Source organism: Fringilla coelebs (assembly GCF_963513975.1).
Source record: "Fringilla coelebs genome assembly, chromosome: 8".
Taxonomy (NCBI): Eukaryota; Metazoa; Chordata; class Aves; order Passeriformes; family Fringillidae; genus Fringilla; species Fringilla coelebs.
In genome coordinates this window covers 31,317,453-31,330,828 of record NC_140066.1, presented here as the reverse complement: position 1 = coordinate 31,330,828, position 13,376 = coordinate 31,317,453, and the positions used below count along the sequence as shown (strand labels likewise).

The window sequence follows — 13,376 nt, the reverse complement described above, 5'->3', positions numbered from 1 at the left end:
AGGAAGATAAAACCCCTGATCATGAGGAGTTTGATATAACTGCAAATATGAGGGTTAAGCCAAAGAGAAAGTCAGTTTTCATTCAAAAGGCTTTTGAAGTTCTAGATCAGTAGTTAATATGGGATAGGTAATATATGATCAAGTTGCATCAGACAATTTAATAATAAAATAGGCAGCAGGTAAAAACAAACAAGCAAACAAAAAACAAACCAGAAATGCCAAATAACAACAATAAAAAACAAACACAAAAACCTGACCAACCTACAGAAAACCACAACCCAAAATGGCAACAACAAAACTTTTCAGCTGCATTTTGGCTGCCAGCTGTGGCAGTTCCCTCCCTGTTTAATTGCTGTTGGCTTTGGGGTTCAATCCAGTGCTTTGCATGGACTGGGATAAAGGAACCATCTTGAAGCTGAATGGGATTTTATCACAGTGAAATGGAAAGGTTTGTGTGGTCAGATGGACCCTGAACAATTTGGCTGAGGGAAAGATAATTTATCTACTACAGATTTGACTCCATGGGATCTGCAGCAGAAGGCAGAAATGCTGTGCACTTTTGTAAGGGCTCAGTTCCCTGGGAGTATTGAGGTTGTCACTCTGCACAATAATACAGACATTGCATACACAGTGGAATTAAGTCCTGAAAAGCCCAGATTGTACAGCAGGACAAAGATCTCCAGCATCTGTTTATGTTAAGCAATGGGTTCTGCTGCTGTTGGAGACTGGAGAGCACAGCTGACTAATGCCTTGGGGCTGCTTTTAGTGGGAATATGGTTTATAATTTTTTTAAGCTGCATTGTTGAGCAGTTACAACTTTGAACACATCTGCCTAAGTCACACTTAAGTATGATTTGTTAAAATAGCTGACTTAGAAATTCTGTGAGATTACTACAGAGGGAGGAAGAAGTTTCACTGTTCAGAAAAGTTTCATCTTCAGCAAGTAAAATAAATCTGTTTTCATGGGAATGTTGAAGGAAAAAAAAGGCTTTTAAGAACATCTAAACCCTAGTTTCTGCAAGTCAGTCTTGAGTTATGAACAAGTGAATTTCAACTTGTTGAGATATCATCTGCTGCTCCTGGAATTACTGGGCTCCTGGATCTTGCCCCAGGTGCCTCTCTGTAATTAGGAAGTGGCTTAAATGTTCATCTAGGGCCGTGGTTCTCCAGTGCTACTGTGCACTATTGGGGTAACTTGATTACTGCAGGGTACCTGAAGTGTTGCAGGTTCACACCTCACTTACTCCAGTACTGTTCATTCAGTGTTTCTCAAGAATCCTTGAGGCCATTTGAGGTATTGTGTTCAAGAATATTTCGAAGTATTTTGTATCTTTCTGCATTTAATATTTTTCATCATGGGAACCCACACTTCTCTTCTTTGATTCTGCCAGGAGTTATTTTCCAGACTCTTTCCAGGTTAATTAACTTGTTTGCATGTTAGTTGTGTAGTCTGTAGAATGTGGTATTAATTTGTGAGCACTGTGGAGGTGGTCAGATGGTATCATGGTGCCATTAGCACTCTCATTCAGCTGAGGTTCAGCTTTATTTTGCCTCTCCCTTCTCTGTCTTTGTAAATGCTGCAGGTGTAGGTCTGGGAGTGGGTACAAGGAGTCTGTGCAATTTCTGTGTTGTAGACTCTGACTAATTATTCTAATAAAGCAAGAGTCAAAGCCTTAGTATTTGTTAGTCCTTTGTAAGATTGTAAAATAACAACAGAGATAATTTCAGCATGTCTGGCAGAACTGTTTCTGTTCCTTGAGTGAGCCTCTCAAGAAGTAATACAGGATTGAATGAATGTCTAAGTTTGTTTCATTGCAAAACTGAAGATGAATTTTATACAAAGAAGTTTTACATCTTTGCATCTTGGTTTACAACTTTGTCTTTAAATTTACATTGAGATCTTTTGTTTCTATCCAGAGAGGAGTCTTGTTTGCTCTTATGGAAATCATTCTGAAAACACAAATCCTACAGCAGTGCCATTCATTTTTTGAGGCTTGATGTTCAGCTTTTGGACAAGCTGGGTTAGTTCATACTGTATTAGCTAGTTCATACTGTTCATGCTGCTTCTTGAACTGGATATTTTTAAATTTTCTTTATTGAGAATCAGGAAATACATGCCATTACTTTGTTATCTTGTTGAACATAAGGCTGTCATGCTTGTATTTATTGACTGTAAATCAGGAGTGAGTGATTTATATCTGCATTGTAGCAGGTGATGTGTGCATTTGCAGAAAGCAAGATAAGAAATGTTAATTTCTGAAGCCGCAGTAAAAAAGATTTTTTTGTTTTAATTAATTTGTTTTGCATAATTTAATGTCTACATATGAAGAACAAATTCACAGTTTTTTGGATACTCTGCAAGTCTATTGGTGATGCTTAGGCTGAAGTGGCCACAGTCTAATTAAAGATATAAATATTTGTATATGCACACACATTGTTTGGATTGTGCATTACTGTCACATAAAGCACTATGCCCATTTTAATTCTGTGATTTCCAACTTTCTTGGCTGCCAAGAGACTGTTTGACAAACCTTTAGGAAAGGGGCTGTAAATATGTCATTACAGAACAGATCACAGGCTCTCATACCCTCAAGGCTTCTTCTGAAATGAGCAAGAACTTTTAAGATGGCTCTTTGTAAAACAAATTCATCCATAACAGTTAAATATAACAACTTTGATTACTTGAAGGTTAAAAAAAGTATTTTGTTTTCATTTTCCTATGACATGAGCCACTTAAATAGTTTCAGAAAGAGAAGGAAAAATATGCTACTGAAGATTTTTCTTTCTATTTAAAGTATTCTAGTGGCAGATGCTGAAGCCAGAACTGGAGATGCTCTGAAGCTTAAAAAGGAGAGCTTCTCCAATGGAAGCCCAAGAGACATGTCCCTTGAATAGAATTGTAAGAGTCATTTCTCCTCCTATGGTGGGCACAGAAAGGTGCTCAACTGCTTGGTAGAGAAATAAAAATCAAGATGTAGCAGTTCATTTACACTTTCTTAATTTCTTTCTTTTGTAGGTGTGTGTTTCTGTAATTCAGATGTATGTACAAAGCTCATGTAAATACAAATAAGGATAAAAACCTGTACATCACAACATAAACAGTAAATCTGCTATTGGCAGGTTTTTCCTCAAGAGGAAGGTGCAGTTTATTAACTTGTGTTTATAAGAACAACTTTTCTTTTTGGATGTTTACAATTTTTGTACTACAAGTGCACAAACTTTCAATCCATCTTAGTTTTGTGTGCAAGATTCTAAATGCTGTAAAATAAGGAATTGTGGATCTTCAGGTGTTTTGACACACATGGTATGAGTTTGCTTCAGTTCTGTGTCTGAATACTCAAAGCCATCACCTGCTTGGTCTTGCTGAACTTCTGCTACCTCCAATGAATGAAAAAGAAGCTATTACATTTTCACTCTACGTTATTTGAGCAGGATACTTCTATCTAAAGGTGATATTTTATTACTCTTGAGAATAAATTGAAATTAGATATGTGTTTGTTTTATTTGTGAGGACATCAGGTGCCAAAAAAAGCACCATTACTGTATTTTTTTGATTAAAAGAATCCGTGTGTAAGAACCTGTATTTCTTGGTTGGACAAGTTGCTGATTGTGTTAATTTTGTTTCAGCTTTACTTTTGGAAGCTCAGTCAACACCGTTTCAAATAACTCCTTCAACCATGGCAAATATTGTGAAAGGCCTGTATACACTACGACCAGGTAAAAAGGAAAAATGTTTGTACTGATCCCATCCTGTGATTGTCATTTGTGTGCCAAAATGTGTCTGCTCTCTAACTAATGCACAGTTAACAATCAAAGTCTTTTGTGTTTTGTGCATTATAATGCTCAGTTCCATCCTGGTTCTTGTTGCCTGTCTGTCATCTGGGCAAGGTACTGTGTGAATACCAAATACTTAAAAAAAAAAAACAACCCAGCCCTCTGTTCTGGAGACAAAGGGAAGATCCACTCCTTCCTTGTAGAAATAAGGAAAGAAGGATGTTAATGGGTCAGTCATGGTGGAAATTTAGAGTATTGAAATGGTGAAAGTTGTATTGAGAGTCACTTTTCAAACAACCAGATCTTTGGCATGAGGTGAATGATTTACTGTTTCTTTTATGAAGCCATTGTTTTGTTGGTAGTATTTCATGGAAGAGCTTAATTTTAACTTGTGAATACATTGTGGTATCTTATGCTATAACAATTGTATTGAAAGGAAAATGGTATTGCAGACTTTAATCAATTTTGTACAAGAATCTTCCTAGTTTTGGAGAACTGAGGAGAGCCTTACCCTGTATTTGAGAAGTTAGAAGAATATTAGAATCAGGAAGTGTTCACAATATCCATAAATAAATGGTACCTGTGTCCCTTCCTTTTACAGTACTGACAGTTTCTTACTGTGGCATGCCTGAGTGGATTGTTCCTGAGCTTCAGTCTATTTTTGCAGTCCCCATTTGTGGAAATAGAAATGAGAATGGAAATCCCTTAAAAAAAACTTTAGTGCACTATTTAGAATGTGTACAATCCAGGAATATAGTGGACTCTACATGTACAAATGCACTTTCTGTAATCAAAGATTATTTTTACATCAGCAAAATGAACATACTTCCATCAGTTTTAAGGCAATGCTAATTTCAGTTTTAGAAAATGTTCAGGACCAAAGATAGGAAGGGTGTATACATAAATATAAAAGTATTACTCTTTTAAAAGCAATTCAGGGTGGCTGTTCTTTCACCACACTTCATATTGTAGGTGATGGACTTGTGATTTCACAGTTTTCCATTTCAGATGATCCCTGTCTTGCTGTCCGCAGCACATCAGAGACTCCTTTGGGTTGGTACCATGGGACCAGCCAGATTTTGAGTAGTTGACAAGCCCAGGATAGACTTTTCTTGGTGTAAAAAGCTGTTCTTTGGTGATCCTAGTTCTTGGGGATGAATTCTGAATCAGTCAGAGCAAGGGTTCCTCTGAGGCAGTGCTGCTCACTTTCCCTGTGGGGCTGCTCCATTGGGTGTCTGGTGGGACTGGTGAGCAGGTAACTGGGGCCAGGGGAAGGTGCTCTGGGATTAGGGCACCCTGGGGGTGTCTGAGGGCCCTGGCTGGCAGCCAGGGGCTTCCTCTTCTCATTCTCTTCCTTTTTTTCCTCCTCAGGTTGAAAATTCCTAACAGCTGTCACACTTCCCAAACTCTCTTTTAATCCCAGCTCAGTACTGGGGCCAGTCCTTTTTAAAGCCTCTACCACTGCTCTGGGTTAGGGGGTTGAGTGCTCCCTCAGTTGGTTTGCAGGACTGTGGGAATTGTATAAAAACTTGTGATGTTCCTCAGTGAATTTAAAAATGTTCCTTTTTTCCAAGATCAAATTTCAGGTAACTCCTACAGCCTGTGGAAAGTCTGGCTGCAGAAATAGTTGAAGGCTATTTATTTTTCTCAGAACTTGCTATATAGTTGCTGTAAACCAAATTTTCATGCCTTGTTTAGTCTTAAAGCCTTGAAGCAACTTCAAGGTAAATTCTCTTGCTCCTGTAAAACAGTGTTCAGTGCAGTGGAATTAAATCACATTTCTGTCCTGAAGCTGAACTAGTACAGGTTAGACTTATATAATGAACATTAAAAAAGTGTTTGTATAAGCTTTGGAAGATCAATAAGAGAAATGCATGAATTCCTTTGAAATGGGGATGGAGGAGTAGGGTTGTATGATGATACTGCTGTGATTTTTAGAAGCAAGGCTCAGGAGAGAGAAGGGTACACTTTGGGGATAGATTTCCTGGAGTATACTGTTACAATCATTATCTGATTATCCAAGTGAGTTTGCTGATCATCAGTTGCCTGTCCTTAAGAGTATCCAGGGACTCAGCAGGTCCTGTGAGATGCAGCAAGAACTGAATTTCAATTTGATGATGACGAGGTTGAGAAAAATAGTAATTCTTCTATCTGAATGTAGACATCTGATTTCAACAGTCTCATTATTTGTTCTGCTTTAAGGCATGGTTTCTCTGGATTTGGGGTTTTTTCTTTTTCCTTTTTTTGTAAAATTCAAAATCCTAATATGTATTCAAAATAAAGTTACACTTGTCAAACAGTAAAAATGTCACAAAATATCTCTTTCATGTATTTTGTTATTGCTTTCTGTCTTCTTACAGAATGGGTACAGATGGCACCAGCTTTATTTTCTAAATTCATCCCAAATATTCTACCCCCTGCTGTGGAATCTGAGCTTCAGGAATATGCTGCTCAAGACCAGAAACTTCAAAGAGAGCTTATTCAGAATGGATTTACTAGGTAATAATTATTCATCTTTAGTAGTGATTGTGCAGGACAGTGGTGAAATGATAAAAAAGGATACTCCTAAAAACACTGAAGAAATAATTTAAGAGTTAATGCAGAACCTTCACAATTCAGTATGTGAAATATGGCCTTATTTTCAATGTCTTTTGAGCACTAACAGCCCTGTACTGCAGATGGTACCTAAAAAGTAGATAATTGTAAGGCTTGACATTTTTTGATCAGGTTGCTTGCAGTTCATGCATCCTTTGGTTTTGGTTGTGCTTCTACTGCATGATCATGGTTCTGTTCAACTTTAACCTTTACTTTGGCTGTTTACTTTCTATAAGCTCTCTTTTATTTGTGGTGCTTCTGGAAATGTCAGTTTTCTCCTTACTCCACTTTCAGAGTTATTTATACAGGCAAGGTGTTTATTTTAAATAGACATTTCCCATCTGAGTATTGAATCAGGGAGGGGGAAAAGGGGGAGGAATAAACAGTAAAAGACACAGCAGAAAACCTTCAAATGTAAATTGTTCCCTCTGGGCAGTGCCTGTTGCTCTGTGGTGTTCTGTTTTTCTGCCCAGACAAAGGCACAGCACTTTCACCATTCCTGCAGTATTCTCACACTGTAAGATCAGGCTGGGGAAGCCTCGTGCTCTACTCCCAAGAGGTTCATTTCTTCATAAAGAGAAAACATCTTCATTTTTCATTGTTACCTGTGCAATGCTGAGAGTCTGGCCCTGTAGTTTGAACATCCACTAGATGTGTGTTTAGTGCTGGGTGTATTTCTGGATTTCGTACCCCAAAGTTTTCCTCAAAGGTCATCTCTCTCTTCACAGCTTGGTAAATTATTGAGCTGCAGAGCTGTACCATTGACCCAAATGCAAATGATGTGGTGCAGACTCTTTCCTTGTAAAGGCTGGTTGTTGAGGAAAAGAATTTTTTTGAGAGATAAGCATAATAATAAAACCATCAGACCTTGGCTGAGAAAAGCAGTGCATTTGGCCCAAGAAACAGAAGTGTGAGACTCTGTAACTGAGTAGGCACGTAATGCTGACAAAAGAACGTAATGTATAGAGCAAAACAGAAAAGGGAACAGTTTGGTGTTGTCAAACTTTCAGTCTTACTAATTCTGTAGGTGGCTGATAATAGTTCTGCTTACCAAGTGCGTTTCACCAGTTTCACATGGCTTAGAGAACTAAACGTGACATTTCAAGTACTAACAGTCTATATCCACAAAACCAAGTGGTTTTTTGAAATGCATTTTGCCTTGCAATGGTCAGTGTCCCTTACTACACTTCCCATCCTTTCCTACAGTCTCTCATCCTTACAGAGCCAGCCAAAGAACTTCACAGCCAAGTCTCTCATTTTCAGGTAACTAAAGAAAAACATTTTTCAAACCGCTTGGTTTTGTGGATATAGACTGTTAGTACTCGAAATGTCACGTTTAGTTCTCTAAGCAGTGTGAAACTGGTGAAATGCACTTGTAAGCAGAACTATTATCAGCCACCTACAGAATTAGTGAGATTGAAAGCAATAACCATGAGGAACACAGCACAGTGAGGTATTCAGCAGCAGTAATTGCACATCAGCTTCTAGTGGAAGAACAACAGCTTATCAACACCATTAAGTGGTAAAATCTTCTGCTTAAAGAGCAAGTGTTGTCAGCTCAGACTTGCTTAGAGTCTGTAACATTCAGGAGCATCTTCTCAGACTGACAGATAGAGAGTTTTTTCACATAGTTCTGTAAAGTTTGGTTGAGCAGTTCAGACTGCGGAAAAAAATTTTATGCATGTTTTAAACTCCAACTGCGTCTGAGCATTTTTTCCTCATCTTCATTTTGTAAAAAATTATCCTATCAGATCAAGCCTACTGTCTGTAGCAAAAGCATGAACTAATTAAATCTATGAAATATAGCTTAGGCTTTGAGTAAATTGAGTACTAGTAGTAGTAGTAGTAGTAGTAGTAGTAGTAGTAGTAGTAGTAGTAGTAGTAGTAGTAGTAGTATGTTTGCAATTTTTTTTTTAATCTCTAGAAGCTGCTGATTGTGCTAAGGTGTTTCACTGTTGTTCTGAAGATCACAGGATGGTTGGGGCTGGTAGGGACCTTTCAAGGTCCAGAGGAGCAGGATCATCTTTAATTGAGGTTATCCTGAAAACGCCTTTCTTTGCCTTCTCTCACAGAGGTGACCAGTCACGCAAGAGAGCTGGAGAAGAGTTAACTTACAGTAAGTACAGATCCAGCCCTGCCCTCACAGCTTGGCCAGGCAGGTCCTTCTGGAATTCTGGATTCTCAGGGTGGGCAGAGGTGTCAGAGGCTGCATCTCCACATGGAACAGCTGTCTGCAGTGTAACCTTTCCCATGTCAAGAATAATACAAACTGCTTGGACACGGAGCCCTTGGGGAATGGTATCAGTTCTGGTACTGTTGTTCACTTCTGCTCATTTTATGCCCTTCTTACCACCAAGTTTCCTCATGTGCTTTCAGCTGAGTATGTTCACTTTTTTCCCTACCACAAAATGTCACTGTTTATGATGAACTCTTAGTGTAGGCTGAAATGTCTGAATGGACATTTCTGTGTGAATGTTTTGCAGACTCTGCTGTGTTTTGGGAGATGTAATGTGGAAGTTTAACATGAGAGACTTTCTTAACTTTTTCTGTAATTTCAGATGGCTCATCAGCTTGTGCAAGCTCCAGGGGATACAGATAGTGAATATACTGGATCAGCTTTTATTCCTGGCCAGAACAGACACTGGAGGAGCACAGGTGATATCTGGAGCCTCCTTTGGCAACTGCTGATACTCAAGCTCTGACGCAAACTATGCCTCAAAGAAGAGTTTTGGACTTTCTTCTTTATATATTAAAATGTCAGTTGCTGCTACAGTTGGAATGACTTTGAAAGACAAATTCCTTGGTCTGGTCTATCAACAAGCTCTTCTTCTGTGACCTTTGTGAGGAATGCACCTTGAAAAACAATCCTTTCAAAGTGGGAATGGGCAGCCAAAATCAGCAGCTTCCAAAAGCATTAGAACAGAAGAATCCTTTTTGCACTCTTTTCTTAATATTAAGGACATTCTTAAAACTAGTTAACATGTCAGTGTATTAGATTTTAAACTTCAAGTTATTTTCTGGAGCTTCTACTTAAATAATAAGAATAAAGTTTCATTATTTTGCAGTATTTGTTTGTTAGTTTAAAACCTGTCACCTTTCAAGAGTTGGTCCCATATAAATGTATCTTCTGTCAGGGAGTTTTGAATTCCAGATTTTTCTTTTATCTCTTTTTTTGTTATTTGGTATTTTGAAATCTGTTTTCCTATGTGTTTGTACTCTGTGCCTTCAGCTTGTGCACTTTGCAACTTTATAGACCATATTTTGTTCCTGCAAAATGTGTTCTTGAGGAAAAACTTGATGTGAACAAACATGCTGCAAAGTTGCACTTTTCTCTTGCATTAATAGGAAGTGAAAATAAGGAGGAAGGAAGGAAAGTTGCACCTATCACCATCACTAATAGTGACTTGGAAGATTGTCCCAAATTTTTCATGTGTATTAAGTGTTTAATGCAGGGACCAACTCTTGTAGAATCTCCCTCACTGATGTTTCATTGGCCTCAGGAGTTGGACTGGATGATCCTCATCCCTTCCAACTCAGACTCTTCTGTGATTCTATGATTCCATAATTGCAATAGATGAAGATGAGAATTCCAGACTGAACAAAATACCAGGATGTGGTTTATGTTGTGCTCTGTAAGAACATTGTGGGCAAAACTCTCCAGTCTGGTAGCTCTGCAAAGTGCATCTCCATCAGCACAAGATTTGCACTGGGCTGAGCAACGGTACCTGTCCAACATCACTGTGTGGCTCCTGTGCCATTTCTCCTGCTGGGGGGAGGTGATGGAGCTGTGACAGTGGGTGTAGTCAGAATCAGGGATTTCAGGAGTGATGTCAAGTGTGCATGTGCCCATCTGCCTCCTGCCTCCAGTTTTGTGTCCTGGAGATCCAGCTGAGCCCATCTGCAGGGAATCTGGGCCTAGGGGCTAAGTCTGCTCATTGTGATGTGGGTTTTAATCAGCAGTATGGCTAATGCAGCTCTTTCATGAGGGGAGAAACATACTTGAAAAAGCAGTTTGATTACAGGGTTTGGGGTTTTTTTTCATTACTATGGATTTATTTTATATCACCTTTAGTTATGAAGAGAAATAAGTTGGTAATATAAAAAAAATCTTTCTGAAGTGAAATAAAAGTTTGTTCAGTTTTGTCTGGCACAACTCTTATGCCTGTTTTAAAAAACAAGACAAAATACCAACACAACTCCTTTCATGCTTGTATGGGTTCATTACACAATGCAAGGAAAAAAGAAAAAAATAGATGCGGCAGGGACAAAGTTTCTTTTTGTTTTGTATCCAGGCTTTATGTCAGAGGATTTAATTCCATCAGTGTCTCACCAGCCACTTTGACAATGTGATTTAGTTGGAGGGTGGAGAGGAAGAATGAATTTGACACTGCTGGGATTGAGAGATTCAAATATGATTTTCCTATGTTTTGCATATTTGCAAAGCCTGTTTAATTTTGAGGACGTGTTTCTTTTCCAAGAATGCTTCAGTGTTTTGTGTTCAGTGTAGAGCAATGCCAGCAATCTGAACTCATCCCCAGTGGTGTAAACCAAGCCTCTCTGAACGGGATTTTAAGGTGTTGGTAGTGTCTGCTTCAACTTTGCTACCAGGTACTTAGGTTGGAGCAGAATTAGATAAAATCAGGGGGTTTGAAAATTTTGTTGAAGTGTGCTGTGTGGAGAAGTTAATGAAGGCTAATAAGGAACAAAAATAATTTGCCATCTTCCAGGTTTTTAAAGTCTTGGCTTTAAACAAAAATAAAACCTCTGATAGTGTCCTTAGCTTTAAAAATCACTGTCTGCTGAAATGGCAATATTCTTGAGTTAAGAATAGATGCATTAACCTGATTTGGTTAAATTTGTTTACAACTTCATTTCCATCCTGGTTCACACAGTACAGTAACCAAGCTCTGTCATCTCTGTCAAGTGACCACAGTTTTTCTCTGGTCTTAAAGTGGTTTTACTGGTTCAGGTTTGTAAATAACATGTAGTGCTTTTGCTTCAAGTCTGAGGCAAAGGTTTAACATTCCTTTTCCATTGCATTATGTTTGGGACACAAACTCCTAGAGGGACAATTCCATCAAAAGGTAAAGCATTCCTGTCAGTGTGGTCCACTGTGTATGCACTGAGTAGGGCTTGGATGCTTCTAGTCCTGTTTAGCATTGTCACCACTGCCCCCATGCCTGAGGAATCTGTTTGTTGAGCACTGTATTATGTTGTAAATTTGGCATTACAATTCCTGTATGTTTTGGCATTATTTACATAATGCTGAAATGTTGTTTATCTGTTGAAGACATTATCATTGTGACTGAGCATGGAACAGAATACAGGATACTATACTAAATGATTTTGTTTCTCTGTAAACTTGCATTTTACTTACAGTCAAACTAACTCAGCCAACTTGAGCATTGGTACTGTAAAACCAGAATTACCAACAGCATGATTCTAACTTCAGTATTTAATTTAACCAAATAACTTGTGGTGAATCTGTTGCATCTGTAGCTTACTTTGTTAAGCAGTGAAGTTGGTTATACAATGGGTGTCCTTTTTATGTTGCACTGGTTCTATAGCCAAGCTTGCTACATTAAAATATTTTTAGATTAATTTCATTTCTTTCTTTGAGAAGTTGAAATATTTGAATTCAGCTTGCTGACTAATGGTTGACAGTTGTTATTACATGGTTAAGATGGTCTTTGGTACAAATGATGGGGTTGGGGGTTTAACCAAGTCAGTACCCAACTCTTCTTCAGCTGCATCTCCTTCCTGCAGTTGTTGGGGAAATGTTTACAGATTAATGCATTGAAGTTTTTGACTCCTGTCATTTGATGGAAATGTGATCAGCCAAACTCATCCCTTTTAATTTGTCCCTGACATAATTATTTACTTTTTAAAAATTACAAAGACCAAACAAAACCCTCAAGAACTACAAAGGGCATGTTTTGAGTGACTGAAAAATGTTTCTCATGTACACTGTGACAACCCTAGTGAAAGGAATATTCTGTAGAACTATGGAATAAAAACCAACCACTTGAATTTGACTCCTGTCATCAACCCAACTCCAACAGAGAGAAAACAAAGAATTTTGGTTTTGTTTTTTATTTTTGTGTGATGCCTTGACATGCACAGGGTGTCCAGAGGGCACTTAGTTCAAGCTCACAGTGTGGGCCTTTAGGGTCAGTTGACATCCTGGATTTCATCTGGGATAAACAAGGATATTTTTGGTAGCTTAAAAACTTCAGGTATGAGTAATTATGGTAGGCCTGAACCAGGTGTGGGACTTATTCTGGCAGGTGTCATTCCAGTAGTTACAAGCCATGGGAATTGACTTTGTAAATTTAACACAAGTCAGTGTGATACTGGCCCTACAAGATACTTTATTGTCCCTAGTGCCTGTTAAAAGAAAAAGGCTGGAGAATCTAAATTTCACCCTTGTAGCATTGAAATAGAGTGACTTTTAAGGGCCCAGAGTCACCTGTGAGGGGAAGTTGTCCCCTGCCTATCAGGAAGGACAGAAAATCAGCATTACTGCATGAGCAAAACAGGGCAAACTTGCTGATTTGGCCTCAGCTGGAAACTCCTTGATGAAGTGCTTTGCTAGAGAGAGTGAGGGAAAGGATTAATCCAATGTATCTTGATCTAACTGGAATGACTTGTTAAGGGGATTCCAAAATTCCATAGGCAATGAGTGCTCAGAAATCCCTCCTGGCTGTCTCTGGAATGCTCCAGATACACTTGGTTAGTCTTCATCTTTCTGAGCTTCTGCTATCTGACCTAATTAGCCCAGAACAGGAATGTTGACTTGCCTAATGATGACAACAGAATGGATTTAGTAATGGCACTTATTGCCTCATTAGTATTGTTTTTCAATTAGTGTTCCTTAGCAGAGACTGTTCCAGTCTCAGTGATGACCTGGGTCAGCACAGGATTCTGTTAGAGAGCAGTGGGTAATTGATTTGTTATTACTCATGGTTTGCACCACTGGAAACTGCAAACTGGATGGCTTTGTACAG

The 13,376-nt window shown here is 38.6% G+C and overlaps 1 protein-coding gene across 2 annotated transcripts in view; it reads left to right on the top strand.

Annotated features, from left to right (window-relative positions):
* Positions 1-12,352, top strand: part of CACUL1 (CDK2 associated cullin domain 1) — a 44,091-nt gene extending 31,739 nt beyond the window's left edge. Inside the window, exons 6-10 of one of the 2 annotated variants that reach the window (XM_084210436.1) lie at positions 3,628-3,717; positions 6,135-6,273; positions 7,576-7,632; positions 8,442-8,485; positions 8,928-12,352. In XM_084210436.1, the coding sequence (XP_084066562.1) occupies positions 3,628-3,717; positions 6,135-6,273; positions 7,576-7,632; positions 8,442-8,485; positions 8,928-8,968 (371 nt within the window). In that variant the 3' untranslated portion in view covers positions 8,969-12,352. The remainder of the gene's footprint in view (positions 1-3,627; positions 3,718-6,134; positions 6,274-7,575; positions 7,633-8,441; positions 8,486-8,927) is intronic. The other variant, XM_084210437.1, reaches the window with a different exon arrangement.
* The last annotated feature ends 1,024 nt before the right edge of the window (positions 12,353-13,376 follow it).